Source organism: Mytilus edulis, chromosome 3 (assembly GCF_963676685.1).
Source record: "Mytilus edulis chromosome 3, xbMytEdul2.2, whole genome shotgun sequence".
NCBI classification, from domain to species: Eukaryota; Metazoa; Mollusca; class Bivalvia; order Mytilida; family Mytilidae; genus Mytilus; species Mytilus edulis.
The window spans coordinates 28,590,177-28,605,632 of record NC_092346.1 but is presented as its reverse complement, the minus strand read 5'-3'; the positions used below and the strand labels follow the sequence as shown (position 1 = coordinate 28,605,632).

Here is a 15,456-nt window from a genome sequence, read left to right as displayed (position 1 = left end):
TTCGTTAAGAAAATTAAACATTAAAACATTAATAAGATAACATTTGATGAATAAAACATATTAATCAACACATATCTTAGTTTGACCTTTTAAGATCGGCATGAAACACACACAAAAACCAACAAAAAGAGAAGAGACACAAACTTTTGAAGTAGGAGTATACTAGCAGTTACAAAATACTAGATTTATTCTCAAATAAAGTCTCTAAATAAAACAGGTTCCTCAAGGCTAAATAACAATGATTTTGGCTTTTTATTAAGAAGATAGTGTAGAAAAATAAGAATTGTTAGAAAATAACTAGTTCATCAACACACATCTTTGCTTTTCTTTTGTCTTTTGATACACAATAAGGATCGGAAGAATCCACTGATTCTGGCAGCAAATGTGGTTTTCTTTCCGGCATTTTTGGTACTCATTTTAATGTCTTTTGCATCATTTTCGGAATTTTCTTTCACTTCATTATTTCCAATACTATCACAGGTGATTGTCTGTCCTTCGGTTATCTCTGTCTCTTTCTCTGTTTTGTTTTTCTCAACATCGATTGTTTGATCTGTTGTCTCCCTCTCGTCTTCGGTTAACTCTGTCTCTTTCTCTGTTTTGTTTTTCTCAACATCGATTGTTTGATCTGTTGTCTCCCTCTCGTCTTCGGTTATCTCTGTCTCTTTCTCTGTTTTGTTTTTCTCAACATCGATTGTTTGATCTGTTGTCTCCCTCTCGTCTTCGGTTATCTCTGTCTCTTTCTCTGTTTTGTTTTTCTCAACATCGATTGTTTGATCTGTTGTCTCCCTCTCGTCTTCGGTTATCTCTGTCTCTTTCTCTGTTTTGTTTTTCTCAACATCGATTGTTTGATCTGTTGTCTCCCTTTCGTCTACGGTTATCTCTGTCTCTTTCTCTGTTTTGGGTTTCTCAACATCGATTGTTTGAACTGTTGTCTCCCTTTCGTCTTCGGTTATCTCTGTCTCTTTCTCTGTTTTGTTTTTCTCAACATCGATTGTTTGATCTGTTGTCTCCCTCTCGTCTTCGGTTATCTCTGTCTCTTTCTCTGTTTTGTTTTTCTCAACATCGATTGTTTGATCTGTTGTCTCCCTCTCGTCTTCGGTTATCTCTGTCTCTGTCTCTGTTTTGTTTTTCTCAACATCGATTGTTTGATCTGTTGTCTTCCTCTCGTCTTCGGTTATCTCTGTCTCTGTCTCTGTTTTGTTTTTCTCAACATCGATTGTTTGATCTGTTGTCTCCCTCTCGTCTTCGGTTATCTCTGTCTCTTTCTCTGTTTTGTTTTTCTCAACATCGATTGTTTGATCTGTTGTCTCCCTCTCGTTTTTGGTTATCTCTGTCTCTTTCTCTGTTTTGTTTTTCTCAACATCGATTGTTTGATCTGTTGTCTCCCTCTCGTCTTCGGTTATCTCTGTCTCTTTCTCTGTTTTGTTTTTCTCAACATCGATTGTTTGATCTGTTGTCTCCATCTCGTCTTCGTCATTCTCTGTCTCTTCATTTGCTTTGACTATTTTGGAACCATTTTGTTGTTCCCCATCAATATCGATAGTTTTATTTTTATCGTCTTTATTTTTCTCTGTTTCTTCATCTGTTCTTACTGTTGTTAAATCATTTTGCTTTTCTTGAGCAACATCAATAGCTTGGAATACTTTCTTCTTTTCGTCCTTTACTCTCTTTTTCTCGATCTTCTTCATTTCTGTAAAGATAAACACGGATGTAGAAATTTCATAATGTTTTCATAAAAGATTTTAAACTCCCGGTGCACTCTGGGTTTATTTTTTGAAGAAGTGATCCTAAATGTACCTATCACCCGCATCTAATATATGTATTTTTCTTTAAATTTAAAATATTGTTATACTAAAAACTATAAGACAAACTTTTCATGAATCGTGTATGTACATGGAACTCTGAATTAGACAATAATACATTATATCATAAAAATGTGAAATATGATCATAATTGAATTAGAAATTTGTATATTTCTTTTATTGAGTTTAATACATCATTGGCAATGGTTGGTTGAAGTTAGAAAATACTTACGCCTACGGCAACTATAACCATCAAAACTCGTTAAGTCAGAAGAAGACTGAAGAAAGTAGACATATTTATGAAATAAATACCTTTTTCTAAATTCCTATTTCCCTTTTCAACCATCTTTTTCATCTGCTTTCTCCTCTTTTGTTCCTTCTTCCATTTTGACTTCACATCATTATTTTGTCTTTGGTTACTCTTTTCGATTGCTTTGAACTGTGTTTTAACAATCATTTCCTCTTCTTTAGCTTTTTTCCGTCTTATTTTTTCCACTTTCATAAGTTCTCTTTTCATTTTCCTTTCGTCCTTTTTCGCTTCTTTGTCATTTATTGATCCTTTCAGTACAGAAGTCTGAACTGAATCCTATAATGATAATACAGCATTTTTCAAATATCACAACACGCACACGTAAAATTGATATTGAAATGTTGCAAAAAAATTGATTACTCACTAAAGATATATTTCAAGATACGTTTAAAAAACAAAAAAAAACGAAAAATTTATTATCAAAATGTTAAAAAGTTGTATAAATTTGAAACAAATAAGATTTACGGCATACATAAAGCTCAAATTTACCATTGAAAATCTCTTGATTTTCATTACAACCACCCAAAACCCAACTGACTATCAGGCACATGAGCACGAAGAAAGCACATCCTTCGGCTAAAATAAAATGGAACAACTTTAGCTTTTACCGTTTAGAAAATGTGTTGCAACGTTACATTTAAAGGAATTTTTAAAATGAGAACAGATTTCATCGTGAATATGAAGAACAGCAATGAAATCACTGTTCTACTTAGAAATTGGATTCTTATTACCATTAACATCTACCCCATTATAATGTCCCCTTAATTCTTTATTGTACCTTATTTATATGTCCGACGGCATTCTCCAATGGGTTCTTTCCAATTCTCTGCACGTGGATCGGCTTTGTAATCATAATTCCTAGAAAGAAAGAAAAAAGACAAAGCTTTTACTGCTTTTCCTCCGGCCTTTATATTTATAAGTCCCATCATTGCCACAAACTAACTTAAGAATTAAAAATATAAACTTTCATCTGAGATGATATGATAGCTTACTTAAAATTGAGAAAGGAAATGGGGAATGTGTCAAAGCGACAACAACCCGACCATAGAGCAGACAACAGCCGAAGGTCACAAATGGGTCTTCAATGTAGCGAGAAACTCCCGCACCTGTAGGTGTCCTTATTTTCATTCAGATTTGTCATACTCAGTGAAGAAATTTTTTAAAACTTTCATTAAAGATACACTGAATAAGCGGTATGGGTGACACTCATTATTAAAGGCCACATGGTAACATATATAGTTGGTCTCGAGTGGGGAGTTGTCTCATTTGTAATCATACCACATCTTCTTATTTTGTACACAACAAGCAAATGTGGTGACAATTGAATTGCGTAAAAATATGAAAGAAAATTACCTGTTCTCTGCTCTGTTGATATATCAACATCCATTTCTGGTTTCTTTTCTTCCTCATTCATAATTTCTGTTTGATCCTCGTCTGTTTCTGATTTCTGCTCTTCCTTATTTTCTCTCTCTGTTGAAATAAATCAATTAGATTTTAAAATAAGGAAGGTCTGCTCAAATTTTAAGGAAGATGTTGCATGAAATTATTCTCAATATATTGAACTTGTTACAACAGAATCAGTTAACCGTTCAAATTTTACGCTCTTGTTGGATGACCGAATAGAAATTTGCAAATTTTGTCTTATTGACATATTCTTGTTTTTCATTGGAGGCCATATGTTGACCCTTAGATGTCTGAAGGTTATTTTTTTGGTATTGTGCAATTGTCCCATTTGGGTTGTGCCTCACACAACTAGAATTTGAATTTAAAGAGAAAACTATCAAATGAATTATTACAGGAAGCAAAACTGAGAACAGAGTGTAGAGCGAAATACAGTGACAGAATAAAACGGACTATATTTATTGAATAATTGACCTGTTTATCTAAATAAGATTTGAATATGATATTGGTAATACATACTTAATTCCATTTTCCAAATTAGCCTCTTTGCCTCAGACGCCTTTTTGTGTAGTATGAAATCAAGCGAACACTCGAATTCTGCTGTACACAGAATGGCCTCACAAAATCCGGACACGGTAAAATGATCCCTCTCCTCTTGCTGGGTGGACATTGCCATTGTCAACCTATTAATTGTTGAACCAAGTATTAGTTAAAAACGTATCGTGAAATCTTTTGTATCACAACCCCCTTTCCCTACCCCTTCATTTTTTTAAATTTCGAAATCTGCTGAATAATGTAATCAAATATGGTTTCACTGAATATATTTTTAGTTGTTTCTATATTTATATACATTGAAGAAGATTTTTTTCTAGGTATGTTACAATCATCGCTCATTCAATCATTATAGAAATTAAATTGCATTCACCACAGTGGTCGCTTCTGTTGGTCATTTGTTTTCTGTTCAGTGTTTGTTTTCAAGTCACTTTGTATTTCCAACTTTTTTCCTGTAGTTAGGCTATATAGTTTTAAATACATTTGGCTAAATAAGCATTTTCAAGAAGTCTGACCATAAGTAGATTGCATATGACCTGCGAAAAATGACCAACAGTAACAAAATTATACCTAGGTTTTGTTGAGGAAACACTAATTCTTCATTTATTTAAACCTTAGACGTTTTAATATGTTAGATAAGTATTAGCGATAAAATAAATTGTCGTGACTTGATAGGAGCTCATACCACGATTTCTTAAATGCGGGTTTTTTGTTTTATGCTTGTTTTTTCTAAATAAATAATGTACATTCCTTGAAAAAAGTGAAATAACATTACTCACCAGAATTGTCTTTCGATTTTCTTATCTTCAAAAAGCTGAATAGAATGATTCTTTTTACTTTAAAAACTTCCTTGCTGCAGTGTATTGCCGATACTTCGACAATAACGTTGGCATTGGGGATATTTATGACGTCGAAGTATGGTAACAGCTAGTGTAGCCGCATAGTTTTCTTGGATTCATTGCTACATGCTTCTACCTTTTTCGCGTGATAACGTCCAATAATTGTAAAGTGTTTAAGTGTACCTTTTTCGCGTGATAACGCCCAATAATTGTAAAGTGTTTAAGTGTACCTTTTTCGCGTGATAACGCCCAATAATTGTAAAGTGTTTAAGTGTACCTTTTTCGCGTGATAACGCCCAATAATTGTAAAGAATTAAGTGTACCTTTTTCGCGTGATAACGCCCAATAATTGTAAAGTATTTAAGTGTTTGTCTAACTTGTGTCGTTGGTTGTATTCATTGGAAATAAATTGGGAATGGAATGTGTCAAAAGACAACAACTGACCAAAGAGTAGTTAATAAAGTGTTTCAAGTGTTTGTCAATAAGTTGTTCACTGTGTTTGTCAGAAAGTTGTTCCAAAAGATGTTTCATTTGTCAATGGTAACAGCGCAGCCTGCAGTTTTCATATAGTTATCTCCCTTTTCTGTGTGATGACGGCTAATAAGTTGTAATATGTTCGTCAAGAAGTTGTCAGACTTTTGTTAACTTATTGGGTTTGTTCAGAAGTTGATACCAGTGTTTGTTAATTTATTGTGTTTTAATAAGTTGTTTTATAGTTTGCTAATTTACTATGTATTGATAAGTTGTTACCAGTGTTTGTTTATTTATTGGGCGTAAATAACTTGTTTCTGGTGTCTGTTAAGGTTCCATAAGTTAAAAAGTTGTTACCAGTGTTTGCCAATAAGTCAAAACTAATATTTGGCTAAAAGTTGTTCAATGTTTAAGTTAATAGGTTGTTCCAAGAGTTTGGCAATAATTTGTACCAATCTTGTTTTGAGTACACACCATTGTCTGTCCATAAGTTGTTACCCGTGTTAGTCAATAAGTTGTTCCTAGTATTTGTCAATATCCGAGTATTTGTCAATAAGTTGTTTCTCGTGTTTGTCAATAAGTTGATATCCGTGTTTGTCAGTAAGTAGTTACCCGTGTTTGTCAATAATTGTTACTCGTGTTTGTCAATAATTGTTACTAGTGTTTGTCAATAAATTGTTACTAGTGTTTGTCAATAAATTGTTACTAGTGTTTGTCAATAAATTGGTACCAATTTTCGCCAATAAGTTGTTCCGAGTGTTTGTCAATAAGTTGTTATCAGCGTTTGCCAAGTCTTAAGGTTATCTTGATAGTTTCATATGTACAACAACAACAAAAAAATAGCCATCCGTAGTGATTCTTTGGAGTGTATATAAATATAGGAAGACGTGGTATGAGTGCCAATGAGACAACTCTCCATCCGAGTCACAATTTATAAAAAGTAAACCATTATAGATCAAGGTACGGTCTTCAACACGGAGCCTATTTAAAAATTAAAAACAAATCATCATTACACAGCTTAGCTTGGAAACAAAATTCTAGATTAAAGGTCAATTAAAGTCAGCAACCAAAAGCAATATTAGACAAAACAATACCAACCAAAAGTATCATAAGGTACAACAACACTAAACAAAAGCAAAAAAAAAACCCCAAAACCAAAAGTAATTTATTATAAGGCCAAACAACCCCAACCAAAAGAAATATAAGGCAAAGCAACAACAATCAAAAGTAATATGAGAAACAACGCCAACCGAAATAAGGCAAAAGAACAACCAACTATATGTAAAACGAGACGAATCAACACCTCCGAAAAATAATATAAGGAAAAAAGCAACACCAACCAAAAGCAATATCAGGCAAAAAAACCCAACGCCAATCAAAAGAAATATAAGGGGACAAAACACCAATCAAAAGTAAAATGACCCAAAGAAAAACACCCTTCAAAAGTAAAAAAGGCAGAACAACCCCAACCAAAAGCAATATAAGGCAAAACATACCATCCAAAAGTAGTATAAGGCAACATTACAACAATCAAAATTGCAGATATGAGGTAAAACAACACCAACCAAAAGTTATATTAAGCCAAACAACCCGAACCAAACGGAAAACATATAAGAGAACATCAACCATAAGCAAAATCGGCTCAACGAAACAACAACCAACAGTAGAATGAGGCAAAACAACGCCAACCCAAAGCAATATGTGGAAAAACAACGACAACCGAAAGCATATTTATAAGGCAAAATAACAAAAACCAAAAGTAATCTAAGGCAATTCAACACAAACCAGAAGAAATATAAGGCAAAACAACGCGAATCAAAAGATAAATAAGGGAAACAACGCCAACTGAAAGAAATATATAAGACAAAACAACACCATCCAAAAGTGACATAAGGTAAAATATCAACAACCAAAAGCAATATAGAGACAAATCAACACAAACCAAAAGAAATATACGGCATAATTACACCAACCAAAGGCAATATAAGGATAAACAACACCAATCGAAAGCAAAATAAGAGACAAAACAACAGCAACCAAAATTCAAATGAGGCAAACAATACCAATACAGAACGAAATGAGGCGAAAAAAAAACTCCAACCAAAAGGTAAATTAGGCAGAATTAACCCTAACCAAAATCAATATGAGACCAAACACACTAATCAAAAGTATTCTAAGACAACACTACACCAACCAAAATTGATATGAGGTCAAACAACACAAACATAAGTAATACCATATTAAGCAAAACAATCTTACCAAAATTAGAATAATGCAAAACAACACCTACCAAAAGCAATATTAGGCAAAACAACACCAACCAAAAGTAATATACGGCAAAATTACACAAACCATCAGCAATGTAAAGCTAAACAACACCAAATACCAGTGAATAATGGCAAAACTACACCAATCAACATATAATATGACGCAAAAGAACGCCAACCAAAAGAAATATCAGGGGAAACAACATTAACCAAATATGTAATGAGGCAAAACAACACCAATCAAAAGAAAAATGAGGCAAAACAACGCCCATCAAAAGAAATATAAGGGGAAACAACACAAACCAAGAGTAATATGAGGCAAGAGTGCACCATCTTAAAGTACATGTAATATAATGCAAAACACAACAACCAAAAGCAATATCAAGACAAAAATAAAATGAGGCAAAACAACGAATAATGCATAAGAACACCAACCAAAAGCAATACCAGGTCAAAGAAAGAACAACCAACAGTAGAATGAGGCAAAACAACGCCAACCAAACGCATTATTAGGCAAAACAACACCAACCAAAAGCAATATAAAGCAAAACAACACCAACCAAATGTAATTTAAGGCAAAATTACACAAACCATAACCAATATAAGGCTAAACAACACCAAACACCAGTAAATTAAGGCAAAACAACGCGAATCAAAAAACATATAAGGGAAACAACGCCAACTAAAAGAAATATATAAGACAAAACAACACCATCCAAAAGTGACATAAGGTAAAATACCAACAACCAAAAGCAGTATAGAGACAAATCAACACAAACCAAAAGAAATATACGGCATAATTACACCAACCAAAGTCAATATAAGGATAAACAACACCAATCGAAAGCAAAATAAGAGACAAAACAACAGCAACCAAAATTCAAATGAGGCAAACAATACCAATACAGATCGAAATGAGGCGAAAAAAAACTCCAACCAAAAGGTAAATTAGGCAGAATTAACCCCAACCAAAATCAATATGAGACCAAACACACTAATCAAAAGTATTCTAAGACAACACTACACCAACCAAAATTGATATGAGGTCAAACAACACAAACATAAGTAATACCATATTAAGCAAAACAATCTTACCAAAATTAGAATAATGCAAAACAACACCTACCAAAAGCAATATTAGGCAAAACAACACCAACCAAAAGTAATATACGGCAAAATTACACAAACCATCAGCAATGTAAAGCTAAACAACACCAAACACCAGTGAATGATGGCAAAACTACACCAATCCAAATATAATATGACGCAAAAGAACGCCAACCAAAAGAAATATCAGGGGAAACAACATTAACCAAATATGTAATGAGGAAAAACAACACCAATCAAAAGAAAAATGAGGCAAAACAACGCCCATCAAAAGTAATATAAGGGGAAACAACACAAACCAAGAGTAATATGAGGCAAGACTGCACCATCTTAAAGTAATATAATGCAAAACACAACAACCAAAAGCAATATCAAGACAAAAATAAAATGAGGCAAAACAACGAATAATGCATAAGAACACCAACCAAAAGCAATACCAGGTCAAAGAAAGAACAACCAACAGTAGAATGAGGCAAAACAACGCCAACCAAACGCATTATTAGGCAAAACAACACCAACCAAAAGCAATATAAAGCAAAACAACACCAACCAAATGTAATTTAAGGCAAAATTACACACACCATAACCAATATAAGGCTAAACAACACCAAACACCAGTAAATTAAGGCAAAACAACGCGAATCAAAAAACATATAAGGGAAACAACGCCAACTAAAAGAAATTTATAAGACAAAACAACACCATCCAAAAGTGACATAAGGTAAAATACCAACAACCAAAAGCAGTATAGAGACAAATCAACACAAACCAAAAGAAATATACGGCATAATTACACCAACCAAAGTCAATATAAGGATAAACAACACCAATCGAAAGCAAAATAAGAGACAAAACAACAGCAACCAAAATTCAAATGAGGCAAACAATACCAATACAGATCGAAATGAGGCGAAAAAAAACTCCAACCAAAAGGTAAATTAGGCAGAATTAACCCCAACCAAAATCAATATGAGACCAAACACACTTATCAAAAGTATTCTAAGACAACACTACACCAACCAAAATTGATATGAGGTCAAACAACACAAACATAAGTAATACCATATTAAGCAAAACAATCTTACCAAAATTAGAATAATGCAAAACAACACCTACCAAAAGCAATATTAGGCAAAACAACACCAACCAAAAGTAATATACGGCAAAATTACACAAACCATCAGCAATGTAAAGCTAAACAACACCAAACACCAGTGAATGATGGCAAAACTACACCAATCCAAATATAATATGACGCAAAAGAACGCCAACCAAAAGAAATATCAGGGGAAACAACATTAACCAAATATGTAATGAGGAAAAACAACACCAATCAAAAGAAAAATGAGGCAAAACAACGCCCATCAAAAGTAATATAAGGGGAAACAACACAAACCAAGAGTAATATGAGGCAAGACTGCACCATCTTAAAGTAATATAATGCAAAACACAACAACCAAAAGCAATATCAAGACAAAAATAAAATGAGGCAAAACAACGAATAATGCATAAGAACACCAACCAAAAGCAATACCAGGTCAAAGAAAGAACAACCAACAGTAGAATGAGGCAAAACAACGCCAACCAAACGCATTATTAGGCAAAACAACACCAACCAAAAGCAATATAAAGCAAAACAACACCAACCAAATGTAATTTAAGGCAAAATTACACAAACCATAACCAATATAAGGCTAAACAACACCAAACACCAGTAAATTAAGGCAAAACAACGCGAATCAAAAAACATATAAGGGAAACAACGCCAACTAAAAGAAATATATAAGACAAAACAACACCATCCAAAAGTGACATAAGGTAAAATACCAACAACCAAAAGCAGTATAGAGACAAATCAACACAAACCAAAAGAAATATACGGCATAATTACACCAACCAAAGTCAATATAAGGATAAACAACACCAATCGAAAGCAAAATAAGAGACAAAACAACAGCAACCAAAATTCAAATGAGGCAAACAATACCAATACAGATCGAAATGAGGCGAAAAAAAACTCCAACCAAAAGGTAAATTAGGCAGAATTAACCCCAACCAAAATCAATATGAGACCAAACACACTAATCAAAAGTATTCTAAGACAACACTACACCAACCAAAATTGATATGAGGTCAAACAACACAAACATAAGTAATACCATATTAAGCAAAACAATCTTACCAAAATTAGAATAATGCAAAACAACACCTACCAAAAGCAATATTAGGCAAAACAACACCAACCAAAAGTAATATACGGCAAAATTACACAAACCATCAGCAATGTAAAGCTAAACAACACCAAACACCAGTGAATGATGGCAAAACTACACCAATCCAAATATAATATGACGCAAAAAGAACGCCAACCAAAAGAAATATCAGGGGAAACAACATTAACCAAATATGTAATGAGGAAAAACAACACCAATCAAAAGAAAAATGAGGCAAAACAACGCCCATCAAAAGTAATATAAGGGGAAACAACACAAACCAAGAGTAATATGAGGCAAGACTGCACCATCTTAAAGTAATATAATGCAAAACACAACAACCAAAAGCAATATCAAGACAAAAATAAAATGAGGCAAAACAACGAATAATGCATAAGAACACCAACCAAAAGCAATACCAGGTCAAAGAAAGAACAACCAACAGTAGAATGAGGCAAAACAACGCCAACCAAACGCATTATTAGGCAAAACAACACCAAACAAAAGCAATATAAAGCAAAACAACACCAACCAAATGTAATTTAAGGCAAAATTACACAAACCATAACCAATATAAGGCTAAACAACACCAAACACCAGTAAATTAAGGCAAAACAACGCGAATCAAAAAATATATAAGGGAAACAACGCCAACTAAAAGAAATATATAAGACAAAACAACACCATCCAAAAGTGACATAAGGTAAAATATCAACAACCAAAAGCAATATAGAGACAAATCAACACAAACCAAAAGAAATATACGGCATAATTACACCAACCAAAGGCAATATAAGGATAAACAACACCAATCGAAAGCAAAATAAGAGACAAAACAACAGCAACCAAAATTCAAATGAGGCAAACATTATTAATACAGATCAATATGAGGCCAAAAAACCCACCAACAGAAAGGTATATTAGACAGTATTCTAAAGCAACACTACACCAACCAAAATTGATATGAGGTCAAACAACACAAACAAAAGTAATACCGTATTAAGCCAAACAATCTTACCAAAATCAAAATAATGCAAAACAACACCTACCAAAAGCACTATCGGTTCAAACAAACAACAACCAACAACCAACAGTAGAATTAAGCAAAACAACGCCAATCAAAAGCAATATCAGGCAAAACAACACCAATCAAAAGCAATATCAGGCAAAACAACACCAACCAAAAGCAATATTAGGCAAAACAACACCAACCAAAAGTAATATACGGCAAAATTACACAAACCATAAGCAATATAAAGCTAAACAACACCAATCACAAGTGAATGATTGCAAAACTACACCAATCAAAACATAATATGAAGCAAAACAAAGCCAACCAAAAGAAATATCAGAGGAAACAACACTAACCAAATATAGTATGAGGCAAAACAACACCAATAAAAAGAAAATGAGGCAAAACAACGCCCATCAAAAGAAATATAAGGGGAAACAACACAAACCAAGAGTAATATGAGGCAAGACAGCACCATCTTAAAGTAATATAAGACAAAACACAACAACCAAAAGCAATATCAAGACAAAAATAAAATGAGGCAAAACAACAAATAATGAATAAGAACACCAACCAAAAGCAATACCAGGTCAAAGAAAGAATAACCAACAGTAGAATGAGGCAAAACAACGCATACCAAAAGTATTATCAGGCAAAACAACACTCACCAAAAGCAATATAAAGCAAAACCAAACCAACCAAAAGCAATATAAAGCAAAACCACACCAACCAAATGTAATTTAAGGCAAAATTACACAAACTATAAGCAATATAAGACTAAACAACACCAAACACCAGTAAATTAAGCAAAAACAAAACCAATCAACCTAAAGAAATATTAGAGAAAACAACACCAACCAAAAGTAAAATAAGGCAAAACAACACCAACTGAAGAAATATAAGGAAAAACAACACAATCTAAAGTAAAATAAAGCAAAACAACACAACACCATAGAAAAGTAATATACGGCATAATTACACCAACCAAGAGCAATATAAGGTAAAACAACACCAATCAAAAACAGTATAAGACTAAAAACACCAACCAATAGAAACATAAAGCAAAACAACACCAATCACAAGCAATATAAGTCAAAATATCCCAGACCAAATGCTATATGAGGCAAAACAACACCAACCAAAAAAAATATAAAGCAAAATTACACCACCTAAAACTAATATAAGCCATTACAACACTAACCAAATGTAAAATAAGGCTAAACAACACTAATTAAAAGTAAAATGAGGCAACACAACATAAACCAAAAAAAATAGTAGGCAAAACAACACCAACCAATAGTAAAATAAAAAAACCAACCCAAGTAAAAGTTATATAAGACGAAACAACCCTAACCAAAAGAAATATTAGGAAAAACAACTACAAAGTCCAAGCAACTCCAACAAAAAGCAATATAAGACAAAACAACACTAATCAAAAAGAATAAATCACAAAATTACACCAACCAAAAGTATTATAAGGCAAAACAACACCAACCAAAAGTAATATTTAGCAAAACAACACCATCTAAAAAGAAATAAAAGGCAAAACAACACCAATCAAAAGTGAAATAAGACCCAAAAAAAACCACAAAACTGAAAGTGAAAAAAAAACCAACAAAAAACAAAAGTAAAACAAGACAAAACAACAATTTGAAAAGTAATTTAAGGGAAAAAAACAACCAAAAGTAAAATATGTCAAGACAACACCAACAAGATATATAAGACCAAACAACACCATCCAAAATAATATAAGACAAAACAACACCATCCAAAAGTAATATAAGACAAAACAACACCATCCAAAATTATTATAAGGCAAAACAACACCATCCAAAATTATTATAAGGCAAAACAACACCATCCAAAATTATTATAAGGCAAAACAACACCAACCAAAAGTAATATTAAGCAAAACAACACCATATAAAGAGAAATAAAAGGCAAAAAAACTACAATCAAAAGTTATATAAAGCAAAACAACACCAACTAAAAGAAATATAAGTCAATACAACCAAAACCAAAAGTAATATACAGCCAAGTTACACCAATGAAAAACTATATCAGGCAAAACAACACCAACCCAAAGTAAATGTGTCAAAAACAACACCAACCTAAAGTAAAATGAGACAAAAACAACACCAACCCAAAGTAATATAAGGCATAAAAACATCAACCAAAAGAAATACAATACATCATCTACCCACAGACCTGTATAAGCAATACAGCAGCCCTTTAAGGAAATGATAAAAATACTATTATCTGTTTACCCTTGTACAGTATTCAACATACAGCCTTTTACAGAACAATACAGGTAAGACAACAACAAGTTTCCATCATATCAAGGTTTCTTTGCATAATAAGAAGCTTGCCATCTTTCTATTGTTAACCTCCAACTGTCTTTGTTTTTCCTGACACTGGTTGCTGTCTCATTAACTAATACGGCACATTTCCTTGTCTTAAAATTATTTCCCCATTTTCTTTGTAAAACTGGAAAAAGTACATTTCTTACTTCCTTAATTTTGCAAGGTTATATTTCAGTGCTAACTTCAATAGAGGAAGTCCAAAAATCCCCCTGTATATCTTTGAAGATCCAATTCTATTGAACAACCCAATTTGACTTGCTGTTTAACTAAATGTATTCTAATTCTGATTTTGATTGTAATACATGTACTTGCACTACATACACAATTCAATCTTACTCATTTTGCTTTCAATTCTAATTTACATCTTATCCTCATAAATACTAGCACAATCACCCTTGAAGGCATTAAACTTTGATCAGTGCTCGGAGCACAAAAATCATGCTCGAAACATGAAATCCAGTAATTTGATTGGTTGATTTTTGAGTCTGAGTACAAAAATCATGCTCGAAATTTTTATGACCGTGAGGGAAGAAATATATAAATGGACTACTGTGGATTCATTGATTTGTGTGTTATCATAGAAGCAGCAAAAACCAATTTCAAGCCTTTTTTTGGATCATGTTGACCTTGCCATTTTTCCAACCTGCAACCTGCTGCTGTCTAGGTTAACACACTTCCAGGAGAAAACCAATATATTTTCTTGCATCTGGAAGTAGTGTAGCGCTAAGAAAAATTGAACTAGAAAGATTACAAATTGTTACACAACCTACATCAGTATTTTGAAATTTTATTAGTCTAGAGTTTATTCTTAATATTCACTGTTATAAAGCCTTGGTGATTTAATATCTCTTTGAATATGTGACTATTATTTAACTGAAGACATTCTCCATCAAAAAAATAGAGGCTCTAAAGAGTCTGTGTCACTCACCTTGGTCTATGTGCATATCATAAATGAATAAAGATTTACAAATTAACAAAATTTCTGAAAATTGTTAAAAATTGACTATAAAGGGCAATTACTCCTTAAGGGGTCAATTTACAATTTTGATTATGTTAACTTATTTGTAGGTCTTACTTTGCTGTACAATATTGCTGTTTACAGTTTATCTCTATCTATAA

At 32.8% G+C, this 15,456-nt stretch overlaps 1 protein-coding gene and 1 long non-coding RNA gene across 2 annotated transcripts; both read right to left on the bottom strand.

Annotated features, from left to right (window-relative positions):
• Positions 1-305: 305 nt before the first annotated feature.
• LOC139515144 (DNA ligase 1-like) lies at positions 306-2,966 on the bottom strand. The gene is made up of 3 exons (XM_071304706.1): positions 2,891-2,966; positions 2,115-2,388; positions 306-1,690 (listed from the first exon to the last, which is right to left on the bottom strand). Exons 1-3 carry the CDS (start codon positions 2,963-2,965, stop codon positions 306-308), a joined length of 1,734 nt encoding a protein of 577 aa, XP_071160807.1. The 5' UTR covers position 2,966.
• A 476-nt stretch (positions 2,967-3,442) lies between these two features.
• LOC139514821 (uncharacterized) lies at positions 3,443-5,038 on the bottom strand. The gene is made up of 3 exons (XR_011662714.1): positions 4,845-5,038; positions 4,033-4,196; positions 3,443-3,582 (listed from the first exon to the last, which is right to left on the bottom strand). It is a non-coding gene; the product is annotated as an uncharacterized lncRNA (long non-coding RNA).
• Positions 5,039-15,456: the final 10,418 nt, after the last annotated feature.